Source organism: Arvicanthis niloticus, chromosome 21 (genome assembly GCF_011762505.2).
Source record: "Arvicanthis niloticus isolate mArvNil1 chromosome 21, mArvNil1.pat.X, whole genome shotgun sequence".
In the NCBI taxonomy this organism is placed as follows: domain Eukaryota; kingdom Metazoa; phylum Chordata; class Mammalia; order Rodentia; family Muridae; genus Arvicanthis; species Arvicanthis niloticus.
This window is the reverse complement of record NC_047678.1, coordinates 16,161,759-16,189,182: the sequence shown is the minus strand read 5'-3', so window position 1 is coordinate 16,189,182 and position 27,424 is coordinate 16,161,759. Positions and strand designations below refer to the sequence as shown.

The window sequence follows — 27,424 nt, the reverse complement described above, 5'->3', positions numbered from 1 at the left end:
CAAAATTTAAAGAGACAAATATGCTAATTACTCTGGCTTGACTACTAAACATTGTATGTGTGGATCAAACACTGTGAACCACAAATATGTGCCAATTATATTAAATTCAAAAAAACAAAACAAGGAAAAGCTTATGCCATGTACCAGTAAAGGAGCTTTGGGTTTATAAAGATAGTGTTTATATTATAATCAGCTTCCTGGTAATTCTTAGGCGGCCATTGTTTTCTTCCATGGCTAATACAGACCACTGGCTGTATCACCTGCCTTTACCTGCCTTTCTTGTATCCACAAATCTCACTACCACCTGACACAGGTTCTCACCTACTTACTTCTGCTTCGGGTATCTTCTTATTATGTCTGCCTCAAAGGAATTCTTTCTAGAATTCCGAAATATTTGTGCCAACTTCTAAACATAGAAACTTACCTGTAGTTACGGGGAATGTGGTGGTGATGGGCGTGGCTGTAGTTGTGGGCAATTTTTTCGGCCTGAATTTGTAGTGACCGATAAATCCGTCTGCTGTTAAACTTAAGTCTGATAAAAACTGAATGAGGAGTTCATTTCGCTCAGACACGATCGGCCTAGGAGAGAGACACATTCAAAGTTTAAGTGGCATTGCTCTAAAAATGTCCCATCTTCTAGCTTTCAATTCTTTTTTGACAATAGATTAACAACTCGTTGAAAACCAAGAATTCAAAACACTTAGGGAAAAAATGAAGGTCCTAACACCCCACCTTCACAAGGACCCTATTGTCATCCTCTTTTTATGAACCTGGAATTCAGTGACTTTCCTGAGGTCCTTCGGTCAGCATGTGGAAACCGGGATTTGAACCTGGGGCCCAGTGACACTAGAGACTGTGGAAGATATGGGGACCAGTGTGAACGCTGATGTTGTGGCTATTTCCCACAAGCCCCCAAGGCTTTGCCTGACTTGTAACTCTGAACTAAGTCTGTGATTGACACCAGCTGCTGGTGATGGGGAATCTGAGGGGACAGATCTAATGACATAGGGGGCTCAGGAGACCACATTTTGTTTTGAGTGGGAAGTCTAATGCCTGCCTGCAATGGCAGCATTTCTATTTATAATCCCCACCAGGGAAATGCTGATAAGAGAGAGCAGGTGACTACTGATCGGTAGTCATAACACCATTAAGAGCTCCAACATTAGGAATCTGGTGGTTAGTCGGAACTACATTCAGGGTTAGAGGTGATACTGACTAAGCCTCAAAGGCCCTCTGACTCTTAGGGGATGAGTAGAGGTATCGATTTCAGTTGTTATTATTTCTTAAGCAATGGAGAGAAAATTTTATTTAACAACTAATTCATAAGTAGAAAAAGATTAAGCAAGTTATTTGGTTAGATTAGTGATCTGATAAAACTCCTTGTCTGGTGCAACTCTAGTCAGAGCACTTGGGCCTCTCGACAGCCCATGAGTGGCTCTCTTCTGTACCACGTGGAGTGAGCAGGCAGAGCCATGCTTGAACAGACCAGCTGGGAGAACTGTGGAACCAAGTTGGGGACCAACAGAAGCAGGAGGCTCATGACCTACCTCCATATTTTCCATCCCCAAAGCAATGAGGATCATGTAAATGACACATCAGAGATTCGAGCTTTTAACAGATGTATTTTCACTTGCTTAGGAAGGGTGTGAAATGAGAATTTAAAACTTCCTTATACACAGTTTTCACCTACAATTACAAACGGAAAACACTAACCTTGTTTAAATGATAACATTGCAGCAAGCACTTCCTATAGGCAGAAGTGGAAATCCACTCACCCCTTCTAGACTTGTCATTCTGGTGTCTACGCCCTGACTTTTCTATGAATTAACTGGGAGAGATGATATCAGAAATTTGTTTTTTTTTTTTTTCTTCAAGGAAAAGTATTTTAGTAACAAAAGTAGATTTTTATTGTGGTGCTTTGTAGAAATATAACAGAATCTCAGTGTACTGAGGACCAAGAACTGCATCTGCAAGCTGATGTTATGGATAACCAGGAGGGGGAATGAAATCTCACCCAGAAATTGATGGAGAAGCTGACCTGGGAGACAGTGAGGCAATGGCCGTAGCTGCCTCTGGCTCTAAGGTCTAAGTCTGCTCTTTGCCTGCTACTGCCAGCCAGCCACCTTGTCTGCTAATTTTATCTGCTAACTATTTACTCACCTCCAATCGTTCTCCTCATCTCTGACAGCATGATGTAGTGAAATTTCTTTATATTACTGTGTGTCTGCCAGTGAGCTTCCAAGAATCCGCCTGCCTCTGTCTCTCATCTCTCTCCTGCTGAATTGCAAGCATGAGCCGCGGTGATTAGGCTTCCTCTTTAAGTGGGTTCCAGGGATCCAAACTCAACTCCTCATACTTGCAGGGTGACTACTTTACCAAGTAAACCACCTCTGCAGCCAGGAGAGTGATTTACTCAAGGAAGGATAGTCTCATAACGAAGACAGATTTTCTTTTCTGCCTCCTTGGCTTGACCAGGACCATCGCAACCGCTTCCCTGTTCATCCTATCTCGATGTGGGATCTAGAGCCACTGGGCACATCACCCCCAGGCCTCAGTGCACTTGGGGGGGCTCCTGACTCTCCAGGATATAGAGCCCAACATGCTCTTTAGCCTTATTTCTCTCCAGTTCCAGCTCAAGGGCTGGGCTTCAGAAGTAGCATACACTCCCATGTATCTTCACTGATGTGTATCTTAGAAATGCACCCCTTCCCCTCCTCTCCCCAACCTTCCTTCCTTCATCAGCTATTCTCTCCAAGTTCTTCCCCCGACCAAGGCCTGGTATTTTCCGAGATCCTTTGCTGTTTTGTTGATATCACAATGTGAATTAGAACCCATTTAACCATTCCCTTGTTCATTAACATTGATGTTTATCTTCTCCATCACAAATAACAGTGCTGAGAATTTTCATGTGTGTGCTGTGGTGCTCCTGGACAAAGAGTCTTCAACTGGAATGTGAAGGCAGAATGTATCTAAGTGCTAGGCTGTCGGTTGTAAGGCCATATTCAACTTTATTGCATAGTCCCAACCTGATCTCCTACGTGAGTCTACCAAATCACACTGTTTTCAAAAGGTTACTTACTGTATAGAGGTCACTCATTATATAGATTTCGTCTTATGAAAATTCCTTCTCATATTTTGTGGGTTTTTTAAACCTTTTCTTTTTTTGATTGACTGAGTTGTCTTTTCCTAAGTTTCTTTTAGTGTATTTGGGGCTTTAGAAGTTTGTCAAATAAAGGTTACAAATACATATCTCTGGTGTGTCTTCCCTCAACTCTATCTTTAAGGCATACAAAAATTCTCTTGTCCAATTTCTCTTTATGCTCTCATTCTATCTGTTGTTGATCCTTTTGTAACTATGGACATACAAGTTCCTAATGCTGCATGAATAAGTGGACTCTGCCCCCCACTTTCAATGGGGTCTTCGTTGGCCCAAGGGTCTCAGTGGAATGCACTATCTACAGACACATGTGGATAAACTCCTGGCCTTTCTTTGTGCTCCACTTCCCTATCTTTCTGTTAAAGCCTCAGTCTTGATTCTCAGCTCCCTGAAACAGTCGCATACGCATGGGCAGGCGAGTCTCCTTCCTTGGTGCTTTTCCCTAGGACTCAGTATTGTCTCCTCCACCCACAGTCTTGCCTGTCCATCTACAGCTTAGGATACAGCTGACAGATCTAATAAAAATCCAGTTTCACTATTGTCCAATGAGGAGTCTTTCTAGTCATGACCTCCATGTAAGTGTTTGAAAATAACTTCTAGTCCGGTTTTATACTTTTCCACATTAAAGCCTAGCACACAAGGTTTAAAGAGGTATGTTTTAAAATATGAACTTTTCTATGGTCAGCAAGACAGTGGGCAGCAGGTAAAGTAACTTACTACTAAGACTGATGGCCAGAGTTGGAGCCCCAGATCCCACTTGGTAAAAGGAAAGGACCTATCCACTCTTCGAGCTGTCCTATCTCATCCATAGAAACTCCATGGCGTGTGTGTGTGTGTGTGTGTGTGTACGCGCGCACGCACACACATACACACACACACGAATGTACAAACAAACAAATAAACAAATAAATAAATGTAACTTACTTTAAAACAATAAAATACGCTGTTGAACATTTCTTATTGTCCCTAGGAGGATCTGTGTAGTTGAAACACTTCTCCCATGTACTAATCAGAACTCTGGAGAAAACCACATTGACCTGGGCTGGGGGCTTGCCTGGATTGGCAACTGCCCGTTGGCCCTGATGATGGGATGTGGGCATTTTGCCCCTCACTGAATGAGGGTCATGCCAAGCAAAGGCAGCTACAGACCGGGGTGAGGGCCAGGCATGGGGCGGAGATATTCTGAGAACTGGCCCTTGACATTCCATACCCGACCCCTGTATGTATGCAGTCAAATGTTCCAGACAGGATGAGAAATGCTTTGTTTGCTCTCCCAGAATGCACCTTGCTAAAGGGGTACTTGAGGTGTCTGAGCTCCCTGTGATTCTGCTATCCGGTGCTCTTTACTGACTTTTTCTGCTTCCCCATTTGAGGGCTTATAAGGAACAGTGATACTATAAACTCGCTGGCCCGGGTCATCAGCTTCTGCTGCCCTCCTGACCCCAGTGTTTAACTCTTTCCTTTGTTATTGTTTTCTTTTTTTGCTCCCAGTCCTCCCCCTTGAGACTCTGTCCAGAACCCTGATACAGCTGGTCTGGGTCAGACTTGTTTCTCTCCTTCAAAGAAAAAAGAAAAACACAAAAAGTACCCTACTGGTCAAACATCTTGAATGATTTCTGTGGCTTTTTCTTCTTCCTCTATCCATTTTGGAGGAAAAGAATATATTTTCTCTATTTGTTGGTTGGACAGTGGAAAAAGCGAGGTCTCAAGTGAAAGCTCATCAAAGAAAACATCTGGGTTTGTGCTAAGCTTCCGGTTTCCTTGTTTGGAATTTTCAGCCTCTGGCTTTTTTCTTTTTTCTCAGAAGTTCCTATTCTTCCTATGCTCGAGGACCCCTTAACAGGTCTGTGACACAGCAGAATGTGCCTCTGGGGCACCAGCCTTGCCTCTGTCTCTGTGCCTGCTGGACTCAGTGTTTGGGTGGCTGTGTTTTGCTGCTGCTGATGGACAGGGCTCCACTGTCGTGGAATCCAAAGCTTTGTCAGCAAACAATGTAACATTTTCCAGAAAAGAAGGGTAATTAGGGAATTTAGCAGGGCTTAGGTTGTACTGGCTGGTTTTGTGTGTCAGTTTGACACAAGTTAGAATCGTCAGAGAGGAAGGAGCCTCAGTTGAGGAAATGCCTTCATGAGACCCAGTTGTAAGGCATTTTCTCAATTAGTGAGAAATCAAGGGCTCAGCACATTGTGGGTGGTGCCATCCCTGGGCTGGTGGTCCTGGGTTCTATAAGAAGGCAAACCGAGCAAGCCATGGGGAGCAAGCCAGTAAGCAGCACCCATGGCCTGTGCATCCGCTCCTACCTCCAGCTTCCCTCCCTGCTTGAGTTCCTGTCCTGACTCTCTCCAGTGAGGGACTATGATCTGGACGTGTAAGTTGAATAAACTCTGTTCTCCCTAACTTGCCTTTTGGTCATGGCAATAGAAACCTTAACTAAGACATAGGTTTAGAGTCATAGAAACATTAGTGACACAAAGAAATACAAAGAGGCGCTACTTACACAGGTGGACTGTCCCCACAGTACTTTCCAATTCTTTTAGCGTCATTGACTTCCCCACCGTTAAACACAGCCACGTAGTCGTATCTGCAGTAGTTATCACGTTCAACATCAAACTTCTCAAACTTTAACTCTATAAGCTTTGGAAAAAGCACAGCATGTATCAACACCCTTTCCAGAATTACGTAATGGTTTGAAGTATTTCAAAAATGCACTTTTGAAAATTGCTAAATACTGTAATCTCCTCAACAGACACGTAGCCTTCTGTTATTAAATAAGTGGCTACATTTCTAGTCTTTAAGATAAGACTGAGTTTTGAGATGTGACCACAGATGTATGCATTTGTGTGTGCGTGTGTGCTCACCTCAGTGACTTGCATGCTATATTTGCCTGGATCATAATTGATGTTAAAAGCAGATGTGTGACAAGCACCATGAAGCTGTAGAGATGGCTCAGTGGGTAAGAGCATTGACTGCTCTTCCAGAGAACCAGGGTTCACTTCCCAGCACCCACATGGCAGTATCAGTGACCTGAATAACCTCCAGTGGAGATCCCCCTGTGATTGGTGTTGGATCTACATCACACAGCAACTACAAATCACAGTAATGTACATTTGAAAACTGCTAAGAGCTTAGATTTGCATGTGTCGATGTGTACACATGCAAAAGTGTAACTGCAAAGTGAAGGATAGATGTGCTAATTAGTTCAATTATAATATTTCACAATATACGCATGATCAAAGCATTACCATATACTATAGGTATGTGCAATTTTTAATTGTCAACGATATCTCAATAAAGCTAGAGAGAAAAAGAAGAAAAAGAGGAGGATTCTATCTGAATGGCTGGGTGTGTGTTCTGATGATAAGTGGACCTGTATTCTAGTCCATTCACCTCTGGGAAAAAAATTAACAGAGATCAAAAATATTATCTAAGATGTTCTCTTGTATCACATTATATCTGGGTGTCTGGGTATGGCATGTGTGTGTGTGTGTGTGTGTGTGTGTGTGTTCATGAGATGGGTAGATTTCTTCTTTTGGGAGGAGATGAACATTCTTATTGCATGTAAAGGAGCCTTTGGGCTGAGAGTTTCAGGGAGGTCGGAACTGATTAGAGTTGCTGAAATATGAATGTTCGTGTGCACACTTCAGGCACAGGTGTGTGGGGGTGTGGTGTGTGGCTAATTTTTGAAGAGTTTGCATAGAAACACTGACGCACACAATGTGAATATTAAAGGTTTTCTTTTCTTTTCTTTCTGATTTATTTTTTGCTCCAGAACTAATAATAGTACCCAAAATAATTCACGTGAATTGTACATTTTAATTTTGCAAGGAATCAATGGTTCTCTTTACAAGCAGTTTCTTTGAGAAAGTTTCCAGTGTGTGAATCTAAGAACATCTCCCTGGGTCATTAACAATGGTGGTGTTCAGCTGCTACTCAGTCTTGCTGGGCAATAGGTAGCCAGAAACTCTGTCTGCTAATTCAGGGAAGATGATGGAAATCAATTCCCATTAAATAAAGGACATTCATTCCTGAGAGCCCAAGAAGACTCTTGTGCATCAACATGACCAAAGGTGCCAGGAGCACAGATATCGCCCTTGGACACAGCTGACGATTTTGATTGGATCACGAGTGCCATACATGCCGATGTTTGACTCCCTTTAAAAACGTCGCATCTGTGATGGAAGAGAACTGCCTTACTCATGCTGAAAATCACTTTAAACTATGGCAAAAACATCTTCTTTGGGGATCCACTGACTTTCTACCAACAACTAATAAAATATTTTCCATTTAAAAGTTGGCTGAACTTTCTTGCCCTAAAAATTAGTTACATAAAAGCTTTTGGAGAGGAGATTAAAAGGCAAGAGGAGAAAGGGAAGCTGTGACAAGACCCAGAGGTGATGCTTTGGGGGAACATTCCATCCACTTGCACAGAAATTCCTCAGGATTTCATTTTCCTGCTGTTTTTCTTCTTTGGACAAGACTACCAGCAGGTTCTAAACATTCTAATGCTAGTGAAAAATTCAACGGAGTGGAAGAAACAAGCCAGATAAACAAACCTCAGACTCTGAATGATGGAGGGGAAGAGCCATAAGAGAAAGTGCAGGACTATAATTTGGAAGCTAATAATATTGGCATTATTTGGTCAGCTATATTAATGTCACAGGCAAATGATCAACACCCTTTCCAGAATTACGTAATGGTTTGAAGTATTTCAAAAATGCACTTTTGAAAATTGCTAAATACTGTAATCTCTTCAACAGACACGTAGCCTTCTGTTATTAAATGAGTGGCTACATTTCTAGTCTTTAAGATAAGACTGAGTTTTGAGATGTGACCACAGATGTATGCATTCGTATGTGCGTGTGTGCTCACCTCAGTGACTTGCATGCTATATTTGCCTGGATCATAATTGATGTTAAAAGCAGATGTGTGACAAGCACCATGAAGCTGTAGAGATGGCTCAGTGGGTAAGAGCATTGACTGCTCTTCCAGAGAACCAGGGTTCACTTCCCAGCACCCACATGGCAGGCCACACTCATCTGTAATACAGTTCCCAGGAATCAGGTGTCCTTTTCTGGCCTCCACAGGCACCAGGCACACACATGGTATACAGACATAGATGCAGACAAAATACTTATACACAGAAAATAATTAATTAATTAATTAATTAATAATTTAAAAAGCAGTGCTGTAATGCCCACCAGACACAGTGTTTGGACTAAAGCCAGTAGTGTTTGAAACAAGAATAATTTTATAAGATTCATCTATTCCTGTATCAAATTTGGCCCTACAACTAATATGTGGTGTTCCCAGAAACGGCAAAAACTCACGTAACCCTCGTATATTAATAGGAAACTATCAATACTAGAAAACTAGATTTCAGCCGATTGTTTTAGAGCATTGGTTCTCAACCTGTGGGTTGTGACCCTTTTGGATGTTGCATATCAGATATTTACATTACAGCTCATAACAAAGTTACAGTCGTGAAGTAGCAACGAAATCATGTGAGGAACTGCGGTAAAGGATTAGAGCATTGGGAAGGCTGAGAGCCACTGTCTTGGAGTAACAGATAAGGAGCTTGCACACGTTTTGTTTCAGACAACCCCAGCTCATCATCAGAGATAGGGGCTCCTTGAAGGCTCTGTAGCTGCTTGCTGGCTTTGCTGGAGTGAGGCCCCAAATAAGGTGGACTGACTGAGCAGAGGGGATGCTGGCATGTGTTTGAGGGCCTCCATCCCCACACAGGTAGGTGCTGATACATGCAGCCTCGGGCCCTTTACATCTGCCACAGGCCTACACAGTCCTCTGTGGGATTTGCTTACAGCTTGTGTTTTCGAAACTGTTTTGAAAGTTATAATTACATAATAGAAAATCAAATCCATGATTTTGCAAGTCAAACAGTACCAAGGAAAAATTTATTCCAGGTCTTCGTAAGCATAAGTACACCTGTCCAACTAGGCTTTCCTCTCCTGTTTCTTTAACTCTCAAGCCCAAGAGGCAGAGATTTATGCCTTGGGCAATTCACACCAGAAGCAGAGGCTCATAGCATGGGTGGCTCACACCTTGGGCAATTCATACCAGAGGCAGAGGCTCACAGCATGGACAATTCACACCAGACCTGAGGCTCACACTCTGGGCAATTCACACATACTCACTTTCATCACATTGTCTGGGCCTCACCTTGTTCTTCGGGGCTATAATGTGCCACACACAAGTAACTCCTATGGGGTAATCTCGGTCTGGCCAGTTGGGAGTTTTAAAGGAACCAGAAGGTTTTTCAAGGCGTCCTCCACAATACCGGTCTCCTAAAGTCATTAAATATGAAAACCACATAAGTTTATATCCTAACATAGGTCATAGTAGTACAATCACCTGGATGTTAGGAATGAGAACATTACAGGCATCATAGTATATCTAGGCAATGGTAGAAGTTTTTCTGTTTTCTCTTTGAAAAAAAAAATGACCACACAATCTGCTCTATACATCTCATTTGTTTTTGAGATGGTCTTATGTAGCACAGGCTAGGCACAAACATAGTATGCAGCTGAGTCTGGTTTTGCTCTTCCTGCCTCCACCTCCAAGTGCCGTGATTACAGGCGTGCTATCACTGGCCCCAGTTCACGGACTACTTTCTAGTGCCTGACAAGTCATATAAAACAAGGAAGAAGTGGACTAAGAGTCACGGCTTTTCTCCTGCCCGTTGTTTCCTCTTATTGGACAAAAATTCCCACCTATTCAGAATTGTAGCCAGTGAAATGAATCCATTTCTAAGAGTTCTCAAGGCATTGGTTCATTGGTTATTTATTAAATCCCCAAGGACAAAATTTAAATTAGCTCTTATAGAAAGTTTTTTTTTACTAATATCTAGTATTATTTCTATCTATCTATAGTATAGCAATATATATTATAATATATATAATATATATAATAAGTTTTAGAGGTAACTCAGTTCATAAAAGCAATGCATATTTACAAATCTGAAGCAGTAGCCAAAGAGGACCTGAATTTGATTCCCAAAACTTTTTCCCAGGTAAAAAGTGCCAGGCATGGTAGTGTGTATGTGTATACTCTCAGCTCTGGGGAGGTGGAGGCACATTGATCTTTTTTTTTTTTTTTTTCTTTGAGACAGGGTTTCTCTGTGTAGCCCCAGCTATCCTGGAACTCACTCTGTAGACCAGGCTGGCCTCGAACTCAGAAATCCACCTGCCTCTGCCTCCCAAGTGCTGGGATTAAAGACGTGCGCCACCACTGCCCGGTGGCACATAGATCCTTAAGGCCCACTGGCCAGCCATTCTAGCACAGCTGGCAAGCTCTAGGTGCCAGTCTGATAGCCTATCTCAAAAACAAGGGGTGAGCCCCCAAGGAGCAATACCTGAGGTTGACATCTGCCTTCCACACATGTGTGCACACCCATACCCACACAAAAGCATGTTAATTAACTTCCAGCAATACAGAAAAACATAATCTGCTCCATACATAAGTAAAATTTACCCCAGTTCCACCACCTAAAACCCAACACCATTAACATTTAACAAATTTTAATTTAGACATTGGATGCAAGTACTAGTATGTACTTCATCTACAAGGAAATAGTTTGAGAAATCAATTTTGATATATAAAGTTAGAAATTTAATTTCACTGAGAATTAACTCACAAATAACTGAGCTGAGACTAAAGGAACAAAACTTTTTTTTTTTTTTGGACATGGAGAAGTCTTAAAACAAATATGTAACTTTAAGAAAATGTACTATAAAAATTGAGTTTGAAATAATTTCTAAACTATGAGTGAAAACTTGGAGCATACATGTAATGACTAGAATAGAATGGCCTCTGTGTACCCATCATCCCTTTCAGCCGCTGTCATTGGTTATCTGGTTTCTCCCCATGGTTACTCAATCCCCTCCACCTGCTCCATTGTTTTATTATTTTAATGTCACAGGTTTGGGAAGGTCCACTCATCAATTTTAACTTTATATGATTGACAAATGAATGTACCCATGTGAGCCACACTCCTGAGATGATATGGAATCCAACTCTCACAAAACACCTGTCATACCACTTTTCTGAAAACTTTTCACCGTAGTTTTATTGTAGAGCTTTGTATAACTTGGGTCATGTAGGGGCCACCCTCTGCTGCTGTCTTTGGTGGTTGTATTTTGGACTGCTGGGTAGTGTTCCACTGTATACACACAAAACAATTTGTGTGCCCATTCTTCTATTGATGCTTCTTGTGGGTTGTGTCCTAGTTTGATATTTATTGCTATAATACAACGTCATGACTGGGCAAAGGGTTTCTGGGAATTCTGGACCATAACCAGCACTTGCGATGGCAGCATTTTTGGTGGGGAAGAAGACAGTGTTTGTGATGGAAACCAAAAAGAAGCTGGAGGAGGTCATTCAGATTCTAGGAGATAAGTTTCCATGCTCTTTGGTGGCACAGAAAATTGACTTGCCTGAGTACGAGGGAGTGCCAGATGAAATTTCCACACAGAAGTGTTCGGAGGCAGCTCACCAGGTGCAGGGCCCTATACTGGTGGACGATACCTGTCTGGGCTTTAATGCACTTGGGGGACTCCCTGGCCCCTACATAAAATGGGTCATGCAGAAGCTGAACCTGAAGCTCCTGGCAGGCTCTGAAGACCAATCAGCCTATGCTCTCTGCACATTTGCTCTCAGCACTGGGGACCCAAGCCAGCCAGTTACTCCTGTTTAGAGGCCAGACCTTGGGACAGATTGTGATACCACGAGACTGCTGGGACTTTGGCTGGGATCCCTGCTCTCAGCCTGACGGATATAAGCAAATGTACACAGAGATGCCAAAGGCTGAGAAGAACACCATTTCTTATTGAGCCCTGCTCAAGCTACAAGAGTACTTTAGTGTGGCTGCTGGGCCTGGAGACCACTAGGGCCATGGGTGTAGGGGGGGAAGGGGGCTAGTGTAGAATGCCCCAGGAGGCAGGCACTCCTGACAAGGATTCTCTGGGTTTTCCTTTGCCAGGGGATCCAGGCAGCTCCAGCAGCCAGTTCTTGGAAGAGACGTTGGCTCTGCATCCAGGAACTCTGGGCCAGTTGATACTAAGCTCTGACCCTTCAGCATTCAAGAGTTGCCTTTGGCCAGGCATAGTAGTGCACACTTTTAATTCCAGAATTTGGGAGGCAGAGGCAGACAGATCTGAGTTTGAGACCAGCCTGGTTTACATAGTGAATCCCTGTACAACCAGAGCTACATAGTGAGACCCTGTCTCAAAAACAAAATAAAAAACCCAAAGCAACAACCAAAAAGAGTTGTTCTTGCAGCTGCTGGCTCTGGGATCCTGAGAAAAATTTGGGTGTTCATGCTTCTTATCTGGTTAAGGGTCTGGCAAAGAAACACAACTTTTGCTTATAGAATATAGCAAATGCGAATTCTGGAAGGCATTTGTTTCCAAAATAAATGGTGTGTCTGTTTTGAAAAAAACAAAAACAAAAAACAAAAAAAAAACCCTCAAAACATTATGACCAAAAGCAATTTGGGGGTAGAGGGTATTTCAGGATTTTATTTCGCTTACATATTCTGACCACAGTCATTCATGAAAGGAAATCAGGGCAGGAACTTAAGGCTGAAGAAGAGGTTATGGAGGAATACTGCTGACTGGCTTTGTCCTTGTGGTTTGCTCAGCCTGCTTTCTTATGCAGCCTAGGACCACTGGCCTAGGAGTGGCGCCACCCATAGTGGGCTTGGTCCTCCCACATCAATCATTAATTAAAAACTTCCCCACAGACTGCCTAAAGATGGAGGCACTGTTTTCCATTGAGATTCCCTCTTTCCAGAGGAACCTAGCTTGTGTCAAGCTGACAGAAAACTAACTGGCACAGGTAGTGCTTTCAGCGTAAGGTACTGCGAGTGAGGCTGCTATGATTATTTTTGTGTACATCTTCTCTGTTGATGTGTGTTGAGGTTCGGTCTTTTGCTTATATTGTAATACTAAATACTGGTCCCCAAGGCCTGGTTGCACTTAGGGATTTAGAGAGTGTGCACATACATGACCTTGCCTCCCCCAAGTTATCCCAGATTAGTGAATACAGTTTATAGCTGGGCAGAACTGAGATAGGCGGAGCTTGAGGTTCCTGGGTTTGGGGTCTTCGAAGAACCACCAGGTAGGAAGAAGGTGACGAGAGGAGAAGATGCTATGGAGGTAAGAATCATAAAATCATGGCCACAAGGGCTGGCTGATTGGAGTTAAGAGCAGCCCAGACAGAACATGGACAATCATATTGTGGGGTTATTGGCAGGGAAATAGATATAATAGCATAGACGGTAGCTATGTACCCAGCCCTGGTGCAGATTAATACTTATTATAAATATAAAAGCTGTGTGTCTTTTATCTGGGAACTGAATGGCCAAAGGCAGGGAATAAAAACTTCTGATTGAGATTAAGCACTTTCTACAACAGATGTGTTTTTTCATTTTCTTAAACTATCCAAGAATGCATTGCTGGGCCAGATAACTTCATTAAACAATCAACACCACCACAACTTCTCCAAACACCGAAGAGTCTATTGGCATTTTATACTCCTCCAGGAGGACTGAGGTCATTGGCTCCTCCCCATTCTTGGTACCACACGATGTTATAGATTTTTAGTCAGTATAATCGGGAAGTAGTGGCTTCTCACCGCGATCTTTAAGAAAAAAATTTTTTTTTGAGATTTTATTTTTATTCTAGGTGCATAAAATATGTTTATGTGTACATTCAGTGTTTGCTTGAATGTATAAGCTGTGCACCATATGTGTGCTGTGCTCACAGAGGCCAGAGGAAGGCAGCAGATCTCAAGGAACCCAACTTGAAACAAGCCTTAACAGCTCCTGGTCCTCTGGAAGACCAGCCAGTGCTCTTGACTGCTGAGCCATCATCTCTCAGCCCCTCATTGGCTTAATTTGCATTTCTGCCTTAATTTGCATTTCTGTGATGATTAATGATACTTACTGGCATTCACAGCTTCCTCTTTGAAATGTCTGAACAAGTGCTTCACACAGTTTTGTACTTACTGATGGATGTGATTTTTATGTATTCTGTATATAAACTAACTAGCAGACACTTTGTGAATATTTCCTCTAATGGTATGGGTTGCCTGTGCATATCTGTGCTGGTGTAATTTAATAAGCATGTTTTAATGTTAATGAAGTTCACATGGTATATGTCTTTTCCATCTTTTTTAGTCTCAGTCTATTTGGTTTTAAGATTTATGTACTTTTATGCATATGGGATGGATGTTTTGCCAGCATGGGTCTCTGTGCACTATGAGCATGCAGTACCCAAAAAGGTCAGAAGAGGGCACTGGATCCCCTAGCACAGGAGTTGTAGCTGATAGCTGTTACATGTGTGCTGGGGACTGAACCTGGGTCCTCTGCAAGAGCAGCCACTGCTCTTTAACCACTGAGCCATCTCTCCAGCACCTGTATTTGGGTTTTATTTCAAGCAGTTTTTGGTAGACAAACATGTGGCCAGGCTTTGCTTTTAATCTATCTCAATAATAACTTTCTTCAGTTTGGGTGTTCAGTTCCTTATATCTAGTGCATTTGTGGATGTCTTGGGTTTACTGTGCTGGTGCTTTTTTTTTTTTTTTTTTTTTTTTTTTTTCAGTTTGACCTCCCCTTTTATATGGGTTCTTCCTCCCAGCTTTCTTTGAGTGGGTAAGTTTGGTACTCTATTAAAAATTTTGTCTGTTCATCACAGACCTTCTGATTTTAACAGATGCTCAATGTACTTAACTCATCATAACCTATACAGAGCTCATTCTGAACATTTTCATGTGTGTGGGGGGGGGGGTGGGGGGAGGCTCTGAGTTTGCGTTCAGCCATCTTTTGTTGTCAAATATAAGACATTCTGTCTTCCATGATGTTTTAGTCATGAACACCCCTGAAAGGAAATCAAAAGACAATCATAATGCTCTTGCATGCCAACCCCTCTGAGGAGAGTGGGCATTCCTTCACTGCCTTCAGGTCAGCTTCTACTATCATTGCCCTGGACATCAGATGCTGCCCTCAGCATATCTTGTGGCACAGATATAAAAATGTCTCTGGGATATTCGTAGCACTTGTGAATGATCTGCCTTTGCTTTCATGTTGGAAGGCTGGCTGTTGAAGATATGGGCATGCTCATCCCAGCTCCGGAAGGATGCCATGACAGTGCCCTCTGCTGCTTCTTCAACAGGAAGCCAAGCCCAGCCCTTAGCTCTTGCCCTTCATCAATTCTAACGGACTAAGTTTTATTTATTTTATATTTTTAATGTATCCTATTTAATATTTACTATCTTCTTGGCTGTATCAATTCATACACTATGTTAAATCTAGGTGCAGCTAAGTCATTTTTCTTTACATATTAGTCTCTGTGCTATTATCATTGTTTTAGAGATAAAACTCACAGCATATCTTAGACAGCCGACACTATCGCACCAGCTTTTGGCCTCCCTTTTCTCCGGTCTCTTCTGTGCTGGTGTCTCAGACGGGTAACTCCTGTGTATGAAGAACTGTTTTCTGTAACCTACAGTCTGTTTGCTGAGTAAATTATAAATATCAAGTTCTGTATTTTTTTAGTCCTAAAAAGTCATCTTGTTCTCTTTTCATATTTTCTGTTTCTTGTTTTTATTTCTTCTACATGCGTCCCTTTTTAATCCTGACACTGTTCCCTCTCCCTCAATATTGGAAATTGAACCCAGGACTTTGCAAATGTTAAACAAACATTCTTTCACTAGGCCACACCTCCAGTTCCCCTCCCCTTTGATAAAGAGTCTGTTGTAAACCATTCCTCAAACCTGTCTGCCTGTCTGTCTCCTCCTTATCGCCCCTTGTGACTCCTGCTGGTCTATTTCTCTACGGAGAAATCACCAATGCAGAAATATAATAACCAATTGAAATATGAAGCATTTATTGGCTCATTGCAACCTCTGACTTGTGACAGGTTACTCTATTGACTGCCTTCTACTTCACTATGGATATGCATTACGAATGGGTTACATTATACTTCAGATTCTGTTATATTCCTATGAAAAATAATTTTTCTCCTAGTAGACATTTGGCTACACTCTAACTCAGTCTGTCTCCCTGGCAGTGGCCAGAGGTGCAAATCCCTGTTCCGGGCCTTTTGTCAACAGGCTTGTCTGGAAATTGTAGTTTTGCTGTCAAGGACATGGGTAGATTTTCTGTGTATATTTTGAACCCTATGCTTGGGTAGCATCTTGCTAGGGTTTCTACCCCAGTGCTCTGGCTGTCGTGTCAGCCCTTGATCCTGTCTCTTGACTTCTCAACCTAGTCACACTGCTCCACCTCCCAGGCAGATGAGCAGGCTCCTCGGGCAGGAGATTTAGAAATGCTGCCTGGTGCAGCCATTCCTTCCAGCGCTCTTCAGGAGAGCTCCTGTGGATGAACACGAAGACATACAAGACAGAGCGTGAGGTAATAAGAGAAAACTAGGAACATGGAATTTCGCCTAGGTTTTTAAAGAGCTGTGGTAAACGTACACATGTGTAAGTAAACGTGGAGCGAAAGCCATGCCTTTCTGGAGGCTGAGGCCCAGTAGACGGCACATCTGTGAAGACACACGCAAGCTTTGCGGTTTTTTACCCCATCCATTTCTATTGACTTTTACGAGAACAATATTATAGACTTTCTTTTTTTAAAAGGCCTGAACTTAAAAAATGATCTTTTGGTGACTTGTTGACACTCCTTGCCTCTTTAAGAACAGCTATTGTGCTCAGAGGAGAAAACACATAAGAGTATCAAGAACAGTGCCTGACACACAACAGGTAACGGATCCCCATGACCCGGCGTCACAAGGTCGCTGCCCCTGTGTGAAGACGGCTACCTTTTCCATCTGGTGCTGCAGCAGAGAATGTTGCCATAAAGCCACTTCCAGCGGTGTTGGCATCGGAAATCATTTGTACCATCATCTTGTTGCCACTGGCTACAAGCGATCCAGGTCGGAAGGTGCCACAGAAGCGCCCGATGCGCTGGCCATTGGCGTGGCCGTTGTACACATCCACGAAGTCATAGCGACACAGGTTGTCATTCTCGAGGTCTATGAATCGAAAATTCAGGACAACCACTTTGCCCTCAGGAACCTGTCAAGAAAAAAAAAAAAAAAAGGCAGAGTTAAAACTGTAATGGCAGCAACATCTGAGGCCTGTCGGCACTAAGGACAACAGAGCTAAGTAGTGTGGGCGGGGATGCGCCTCAGGGCAGAGTCCTTGCCTTGCTCCTGTGAAGTACTGGGTTCGATCCCAGCAACACACTCAGGCTAACTTCCTTCTCCGGTCTGAACTAACTAAGCCAGGAAGGGCTTCCTGCATGATGCTTCTGAATAAAAACACCACCCTAACCCTCCTTCACTTTTAATCACAGCACTGAAGAGGCAGAGGCAGGGCAATCTCTGGGTTTGAGGTCAGCCTGGTCTACATAGTGAGTTCCAGGAGGACAGCCAGGGCTACACAGAGAAACCCTGTCTGGAAAAACAAACAAACAAACAAACAAACAAACAAGGAATTTATCTCAACAAAGCTGCAAAATACTGGACTAATCTTATAGGCTGGTGTTGTTGATTATTAAAGAATACCAGTTCTGACTCATTTTATTAATACATTTTTACGTATTCTAAAATATCATGCCATTTACATGTGTTGCTTGGAAAGGAACACTTTGAAACATCTTTTTTTTTTTTTCCCTCCCAAATAAAAGAAAACTGCACTATACAATATGCTTCTGAGAAGTTCCAGGTTAAGGGCTTCTTTGGCAATTGTATAGTTAATTTTCAGATAGTTCAGTTGAGGCCAGAAAAAAAAAAAATACAGACTGTTAGTATTCTGTCTAAACTCCACCTCCACAGTTACCTGGCAACAGCCAGGTATGCTCCTCCCCACAATTACCTGGCAACCGCCAGGTAGGCCTGATCCACTATAAAAGGGGCTGCTTGTCCCCTGTCACTCTCTTAATCTCTTACCCTCTTGCTTCTCTGTCCCCTCCCCCTCTTTCTCTCTCTCCACGAGGTCATGGCCGGCCTCTACTTCTCTACTCTGCCCCTCTCTCTCTCTCTCTCTCCCTCTCCCTCTCCCCCTCCCCCTCCCCCTCCCCCTCCCCTCCCCCTCCTCCCCTCCCCCTCCCCCTCCCCCTTCCCTTCCCTTCCCCCTCCCTCTCTCTGTCTCTCTGTCTCTGTCTGCCTCTACTACCCTCCTGGCTCCCCTCCCCATGCCCTCAATAAACCCTATTCTATACTATACCGGTGTGTGACTGGTCCGTCACGGGAAGAGATGCCTCTACATGGGCCCACTGAGACATCCCCTTCCCCATACCTCTCCACACACCCACAGAACATACTCTCCTTAACTCTTTATCTTTTTATAAACACTTTACAGATGAAAATCTATATTCAGTTAATTGGATACTTGTTGATTCATCTTTTCTTAAAATCATTAAGTTTTAAAATAGTTTTATTTGTTTTCCTTGGGTGAAGAGTGCGTTTGCCAAGTAATCCTGAATTACTATGCACGGTGATTAGAAAGGTATTTTTCCCTCGTATCTTCTTCATCATGATTCCCCCCATGCAATTCTTAAGGGGCTTCCTCCTCTGTCTTGTGAGTAGGGAGAAAAAGTGTCTCCAAAAGCCTTTGGCGGGATGGCTGGTCGTCGTAGGTATCAGCTTACTTTCTTCTTTCAGCCCTAAAGTTTGAATCACCCACTTTATCTTTTCAACCACATGTGTTCACTGCCAGGACTTTCTTCTGTGAAAGTGTACTCATGAGGAGACAAAGGTCAGTGGTGGGAACATACACCCCCGAGTCTGTGCTGACTGGTTCTGTACTCATCTTAACTAAGGGCTTCGGAATTAAAAGCCAGAGACACACCAACATTAACCTGGTTTCCCCAGGGCACATCGCATTACTACAGTAAAATAATGTACTTTTGATGTCATTTAATTTTTGTGCCAAAGCCATAAACATAACCCATAGAAGAAAGTGTAGTGGAAAAATCTCAAGAAGGCATTTTTCCCCCCACTTTGAGACAAGGTCTCGGGTAGTGCAGGCTGGCTTGGAACTTCCTATGTAACTTTGGATGCTGTAAAAATTGAATCCTCCTGTCTCTACTTCCCACATGCTGGGACTACAGTCACGTGCCACTGGTCTGAGAACTGAACCCAGGGCCTTATGCTTACTAGCGAATAAGCCCCACCCACCCAGTTGCTAAATACTTCAGTCTGTTGTTCAAGTACTGGAAACTCCAGAGATTTTATAGAAAGTGATGGTTATAGAAAGTGATGGTTAAAAACAAGACATTGCTCTTTAGAAACTTTTTACTCCAAATCTTCTCTAAACCCTCACATATGCACACACTTGATAATTATTTGTTTATTTTGGTGCCAGTTAGATGAAGCTGTTGTTTTGTAAGATGATATTGGCTAGGGGATTCATTAACTGCCTGGAGGAGAAACAATCCCGGGCCCGTGCTTTTTCCAATCGACAGCTGAGTCCTGTGTGGGCCAACTGCCAACGGGTGCAGCAATGACCTCAGTTCACCCACAAGCCCCTGGGACGTCCTCATGGTCACAGGCACACTTGCCAAGTCACTTGATGGCAAGGCTCCGGCCAGCAAACAGGGGAAGCGCATTCTAAGTTGGTGGTTTGGGTTTTCAAGGAAGGAAGAGCAGAATGCAAATCCTCAGCCAGCTTCACTGTGGAGGACACAACTTGTAAACACTGTTCTATTCCCAGGTCTGCACTCCCGGCCCCCAACCCATCACTTAGTACTTGGAGAAACGTGGTGTCTCTGAAGCATGTCTGTCTAAAAAAAAAAAAAAAGCCATTGTTTCCAGCCTCCAGGATTGCTTTCTTTTACAAATGGACATGGTTGTCCATGCTCTAATGTTCAGAGCAATTCATTCCCATCCAGCTTGAGGAGAAAGATGGTCCACTGCTATCCTGCACATAGTTCAGGGAATTTTAAAAGTATTTGGCTATCTTTCAGGATGGGAATAAGCTCACACGGTCGTATATAGCCTGTGTACATCTCGATATTATTTCTTTTTTTTTTTTCCTATTTTTCTTTCATTTTTTTTCTTTTTAAAACACTAGGTCCCCTCCCCTCCCCCACCTCTCTCAATACTGTTTTTAAGGGAAATCTTGTCTATGTTTAGAAAATAAAACACATTTTAATGAATAGAAGTGATGCAATACTAGGAACATTTTCTTTTGTTCCTGGAAATTTCGCCAAAATATTGAAACTCCTTCTCAAGTCTAGGAGTGAGGGAACCCATCCACTGGAGTCTGCAGAGACCTTGTCAAACTGCCCTACTGGGAATCACCCCAAAACTTTCCCACTGCATTTGGAACCACAATACACCTGAACTTCAGGTGAACTTGAGTTCACCGCTACAATGTACTCTATGAAGTTGTTGCTTGTATCAGCCCAGGGTGATGGAGACTGAGGTACAGAGAAGTCAAGATGCTGCATGGTCCCTTTCAGACAGTTCAGCCTCCATGCAGGCCATTGTACTGACTGAGGAAGACTTCAGAGACAGCTCCCAGCTCAGGGACCCCTGGTTGGACAATGTTTCTTCCTGATGTGATTCGCTTTATCTTAGCTCAAGGATTACTTCTTCACAGAGGCCCCCCTGGGGCCTTCAGGCATCATATACTGACATATACATATATGCATATACATATGTACATATACTGACATATATACACATATATGTACATATACTGATGTATATGCATATACATATGAATATATACTGACTTATACATATATGCATACACATATGTACATATACTGACTTATACATATATGCCTCACACAGCTATACTACTTCACAGATTGTTTGGCACCTGTCTTACCACCAGCAAGCATGGTATAAAGAGCACAATTTATCTGTAGCTAGCTAGCATGGTTCTTGGAGAAATATCCATTGGACAAATGACTAGATCCTGATAATATTGAAAAAAAAAATGATAAAGTGGCAGGCTGTAATACCTACTGTTCATACATTCAATTATATAAAAATGTTAACCCACTTAAAGGTACAGAACAAACATTATTAGGCTTAAGAAGAGGAAGAAACATCACAGAGGTTGTAAGACAATGCCTGTCTAAGGCCATTTAGCAAGTCAATGCCAGAGCCCAAGGTTTTCACTTTGCTTTGTTTCCCATAACCTGGCTGTGGTAGAGACTGAAGAGAGGCTTCTTAAGCTCATGCCCTCTCTCCAGACACGCAGGACATCCATATTTCCCAGACTCCTTTGCGGGAAGACCATGTGAAGAGGTCTGGGTCAGTAGAATGTTGGTAGAAGCGGCATATCAAATAGTCTGCAGAATCCTCTTGGAGTTCTGTTTTGGATTTAAGAAAAGGATTCAGGAGAGGAAACAGGAGGCTGTAGCAGATGACATAGCTATGCAGGGCAGGAGTTAGTGCCCGAAGACAGCTGCCCAGGACAGCCACTCACAGCTGCACCGTGATCAAGGAGAACTTCGTGCTGTGTGAGGTCCCCAGGATTTGAGGGGGTGCTTGTTAGAGAAGCTCTGTATTTTTTGTTAGTACCCTGGGTAGTGGCACACACCAGTTGTTCTCCCCCACACCTCTACCACAGGCAGCTGCCATCTCTGCTGTTTTAGGTGTCTATGCGTTCTTTACAAACAAACAGCTTGGTGTGCTTCCCAAGTAAAGTAGGTTCTGAAAATAGCCAAGGGAGAGACAGCTTTGCCCGATGACAGGTATGTAGATTTTACTTGGCAAGCAGTAATTAGTTAAAGGCAACTCATTTTCAAGAGGAGGTGGACAATTTGGATTAATCACAAAAAAATGAGACAGTGCAGAGTAACTGGGGCGCCTTAGTGCTTGCCAGCTCTCCATCATGGTGACAGAATGCCCGAGATAATGGAACTGTAAGAGAAGAGAGAGTTTATTTGGAATAATGCTCTCACAGGGTTATGCTGTTGCTTCTTAGCCTGTGATAAAGCAGCATATCTCCGTCAGGAACACAAGGTAGCACAAAGATGGATTCCTTGCAACTAGGAATCAAATGAAAGAAACATGAAGGAGCCGAGACCTCCATTTCTCCATTAAGGAAATGAATGCCCTGTTTTAGTTAGAATTTCTATTGCTCTGATAATGTATCACGGTCAGAAGTAAGTCATAGAAAAAAGTTATTTCACCTTATAGCTTATAGTCTGTCATCAAGGAAAGCCAGGGCAGGAGCTCAAAAGCAGGAACCCGGAGGCAGGAACTAAAGCAGAGGCTATGGGAGGGTGTTCTTTCTGGCTTGCTCAGTTGGCTTTCTCATAAACTCTAGGACCAGGGGTGGCTCCACCCGCAATGGGCTACCCCCCCCCCCCACATCCATCACTAATTAAAAAACAAACCACAGGCCAATCTGGTGGGGGATTTTTCCCAGTTGAGGGTCCCTTTCCCCAAATGACTCTAGCTTGTGTCACGTGGATATAACACTAGCCATCAGAGGACCTGTTCTAATTTCCTTCTGGTGGGCTGTCATCACCTAATGCAGTGGACCTCAGACTTCCTAATGCTGAGACCCTTTAACACAGTTCCTCATGTTGTGGTGACTCCCAACCATAAAATCGTTCCCATTGCTACTTCATAACGGTGACTTTGCTACTCTTACAAATTGCAATGTAAATATCTGTGTTTTCTGATGGTCTTAGGTGACCCTTGTGAAAGGGTCCTTCCACCCCTGAAGGGGGTCAAGACCCACAGGTTGAGAACAGGTGTCCCGATGGTACCCCAGGCTAGGCACCAATGCTTCAATACATGGCTTTTTAGGGCATGGTCAAGATCCACACTACAGGCTATGGCAATGGCTCTAAATTTAGTCTCTAAATGCCACCATCATTACCGTGACTCCTTTACCTGGCTGAAGACCGGGGATAGGACGCATCCAGCAGCTATCAGTATTTCTTAACCTAAGAAAATAAAATGATCCCCTCTTCATCTCTACCTCATGTGTATTTTCCCTTCCTGGGGATATACTCTTTCTTCTTCTTTAACCATTGACTCTCACCTCAATTTCAAAGTTGAGCCAAACACGTCTTCTCTCGGAACCTGCCTCCCACACCCCCTCAGCCATATCTCAGTGGCATTATTGTCCCAGTTTCCCCTCCAGAGCCCACTATTCCTCTCCCCTTGGTGGATAACCAGTCACCTAACGTCTCACTGTGGACTCTGGCATGAGCACAGCCAGACAGTTCCCTTCTGAGATATGTCTGTGCAACGGAAACACAGCAGCGGGGGCCAGGCAGCAGAGAAGGTAGGTGAGGTAATGAAGGAAACTTTTCTATCTTTATTTTATTTAACTCAGTCTCAGGTGAGAATAGTTTTGGGGCTTTTCTGTGCCATTTGATTATCTATTTTCCAAATCAGCAAGTGTTCATTAACCTTCAAGGAAGCACACAGTCATAACCAAGAGAGAGGAGAGAATTGAACTTCAAGAATGCACATGACCCAGAGCCTGGCAACACCTTTCTGGCAGGCTAGATCTCACTGAGAAGAGAGGTGGCACCTACAGCTAGGTGGATATGCCCGTCCCATGGTGGCTCCTTTCAATACAGGAGTACAGGATTGTGTGGGTTTTTTTTTTTTTTTTTTTTTTTTTTTTTTTTTTGGTTTTTCGAGACAGGGTTTCTCTGTGTAGCCCTGGCTGTCCTGGAACTCACTCTGTAGACCAGGCTGGCCTCGAACTCAGAAATCTGCCTCCCAAGTGCTGGGATCAAAGGTGTGCGCACCACCGCCCAGCTGGATTGTGTATTTTAAAAGTAGGCCTGGGAACTTCTTTCTCTGCATTATGCTGCCTGATAGACAAATGCAAAAGGTTTCATACAACCAAAGCAAGCCGATTTCTCTACACCTTCAAAAAGTCATTTTAGGACATTCTTTCAGGTCTCTAGAAGTTGTCAAGATGAGTTAATCCAGAACAAGGTAGATATGATTGGTGGAGATTTGTGGGGGGAAATGTGTCCCTACATTAAACAATTAGCCCATGTCATAGCTATTTTTAAGCACTGCAGAAATAAAAGCCAGAGGAGCCTTTTACCAGTGGGGTCCTCTTTGTCATACGGTCCTGCAGCTTTCTTTGTGTGTGTGTATTTCCAAATATGTGTAAATGTGCATATGGGTGCACATGTATATGCAGGCATGCACATATATGCAATTGCACATGTATATGCAGGTACACAAACATATGCAATTGTGCATGTACATGCAACTGTGCACAAGTATATGCAGGCATATATATACTTGTATGCATATATATATGTATATATATGTATATACTTGTATGCATATATATGTGTATGTATATATACACACATAGATATGCATACAAGTATATACGTGTGTATATGCATACGCACATGTATATGCAGGTACACATGCATGTGGAGGCCAGAGGTCACCCAGACATTGTTCTCCAGTAGCTGTCCACTTTGTTTTTTTGAGACAGGGTCTCTCGCTGGGACCTGGGACTTCCTGATTAGGCTAGGTTGACTAGACAACAAACTCCAGCAACCAGGCCTGGCTTTACACGTGCGCTTCAAGGAGCTGATTCTGCAGCAGTACCTGACCAGCTGTGTCCTCTCCCAGCTTCTGGTACTTTCTTCTTGAATGACCCTAAGGCTAATCTACCCCTCCCCCAACCTTTATATAAGGTAAAGCTTACTTGTATCCAATGACCCAAAGAAAGGGGCACAAACCTGACAAGTCATTTTCATGAATATTTCTGTAATCTGGAATTTAACTGGTAGGATCTGCAGTGGGTTTTAGGAATAAAACTATAATGCTGTTTTACTAGGACTGAAAAAGAAGTAAGAGCCCTTTCCTTCTGAGACTAGGAACGTCTCAGTAAGGTGAGACTGAACAGTGAAAGCTAAGTATATACACATGAGAGCGTCCAGTGTCCTCTTCTGTGAGTAAAATGGCTTTCCGTGGCTGCATAAAGCTGACTCAAGAGAGAACTCAATTGTTTGAAAATCTAATTTATTTGTAAAAATTAATATCGTTGCTCACAGTCTACAACAGAACTCCAGGCTTTACTGAGAAGGACCAGCCTACACCGTCTTCCCACCCCGGTGGGCTGTGGTCCTCACTGGAGACCAGGACTACTCAGTTCCTTGTGTAAAACAGCAGCCTGCACTGCTCATATTTGTCTCTTTAAATCATTACCTTTTCTGCTTCCTATAATCGCCCACCTGATCCTCCATTAAATTCCTAGTTAAATCAGTATTCGAGATCTGCAGGGCCACCTTCATACAAACATCGCAGCTGAGCTAAAGTTGTCACATTTCTCAGAATTTGATTTCCTAACCCTGGTGCTGAGTGTCTATCACTAAATCCTCCCAATACAGGCATCAGTAGCCTACGGTTTCCACGGTCTCCTCTGGAACAATCCATTCTGCTACTATATAGACAATTACACAATACAGAATAGATTCATGGAAATCGATGAACTCAAGGTTTGTGGATAATTTATGTTATCTTACTATTGTGTGTGTGTGAGAGAGAGAGAGAGAGAGAGAGAGAGAGAGAGAGAGAGAGAGAGAGAAATATGAGTTAGAGAAAGAGACAGAAAGAAGGGGAGAGGGAAAGGGAGAGAGGGAGAGAGGGAAGGGGGAAGGGAAAGAGAGAAGGGGGAGGGGCATACATGGATACATGCATGTACAGGTCCCTGTGTGTGTTGTGGTGGTCAGAGGATAACTTTGGGTGTTGATTCTTGCACTTTGTCTGAGATGCACTCTTTGCTGCTGAGTAAATCAGGCTAGCCCTCGGGTTTCAGGAGGTTCTCTTGTCTCCATGTCTCATTTCTCATAAGCATGCTACGATGACAAACACCTACACTACTGCTTCTGGCCTTTAACTGGGTTTGGTCCCCCAACAGGCTTACATAGACAGTGCTTTTATACACAGAGGCATCTCCTCAGCCCTGGCATTTTAACAGAATAGTAACACGAGAACATTGCATTAATTCCTGTTCTTGCTACTTTCTTCTACACTGAATGCTATCAGTTTGTGCCGATTTGGTAGGTGTATATACATACATTACAAAGAAAAAGAAAGAAAAAAGAAAGAAAGGAAGGAAGGAAGGAAGAAGGGAGAGAGAAAGGAAGGAAGGAAGGAAGGAAGGAAGGAAGGATGACAATGTTGTTATTTTGAGTTCACTGTGGTCATTATAGGGGAAGCTGAGCTTATTCAAGGTTCAGATCAGGTAAGAGACACTTCATCAAGGATGCCCTGGAGGTAGCAGCCCCACAGGCACCATCAGAAATAGAAAAGCAGTCTGGAGAAGAGGAGCTGTGCCATTTCATCTTAAAAGACATGCAGAAAGACAAAGGCACAATAGTTTATTTTTGAGAATGCTGAGTTTAAGATGTTACGGGCATATGTTACAATATCCAAACACACTTAGGGTATCTGCCACAAAGCTCCTAGCCTTGTCTACCTCCAGTTTGGGCTCCTTAACCTGCTCTCTCTTGCTGGGAGTCATCTTTGCCTGAGCTTATCTTGAATTCCAAGAGTATGATTCTTACATGCAATGATTTGTGACAAGACCCACCATTACCAATCTTTAAGACTTTCTGAGGCCAGCAAGACCCTGAAGAACAGCCTTGAGAAACAGACCAGCTGGACCAGTATGACAACAATGACTGACTGTGCACAGCCCTTGCCCTTCCTTATTTCTCCCCCAATAAGCTCTTGCCAGTAGCTCAAGGATGCTTAGAGTACATGCTGGAAAAGCTTATAATTCCAGCAGAGGTAGAAGGACAGAAGCCAGTTCGAAACCAACCTAGTCTACACAGTGAATTCTAGGGCATAATGAATCCCCCATTTCAAAAAAAAAAAAAAGAAAGAAAAAAGAAAGAAAAGAAAAAAGAAAAAAAGAAAGAAAGGAAGAAAGGAAGGAAGAAAAAGAAAAAAAGAAACAAAACAACCCTTACCTGTAACCCCAGCACTTAGAAAGCCTTGGCAGAGAGATTGTGACTTCAGAGAAGCCTAGACTACACACATAGTGAGACCCTGTTTCAAAAACCAGGGTGAGGGAGTTGGAGCGATGGCTCAGAGGTTAAGAACCCTGGCTAATTCTCCAAAGGATCTCGGCACACACATGGCAGCTCAGAGCTGTAATGTGTGGTTCCTACTACCCTGATTTAAGCACTGGGTAGACCATGCTACCAGCCCCGCCCAGGTTCCCTCAGATCTGAGGATGAAAGACACACACACACACACACACACACACACACAC

The 27,424-nt window shown here is 43.1% G+C and overlaps 1 protein-coding gene and 1 pseudogene across 2 annotated transcripts in view; one reads left to right on the top strand and one right to left on the bottom strand.

Annotated features, from left to right (window-relative positions):
• Positions 1 to 27,424, bottom strand: part of Pcolce2 (procollagen C-endopeptidase enhancer 2) — a 57,216-nt gene that overhangs the window by 9,653 nt on the left and 20,139 nt on the right. For both annotated transcript variants that reach the window (XM_034484577.2, XM_076918045.1), the window contains exons 3-6: positions 16,996 to 17,251; positions 9,335 to 9,459; positions 5,655 to 5,791; positions 425 to 579 (exon numbers count right to left, since the gene is read on the bottom strand). In XM_034484577.2, coding sequence (XP_034340468.1) covers positions 425 to 579; positions 5,655 to 5,791; positions 9,335 to 9,459; positions 16,996 to 17,251 — 673 coding nt within the window. The remainder of the gene's footprint in view (positions 1 to 424; positions 580 to 5,654; positions 5,792 to 9,334; positions 9,460 to 16,995; positions 17,252 to 27,424) is intronic.
• On the top strand, positions 11,481 to 12,060 carry LOC117693817 (inosine triphosphate pyrophosphatase pseudogene; annotated as a pseudogene).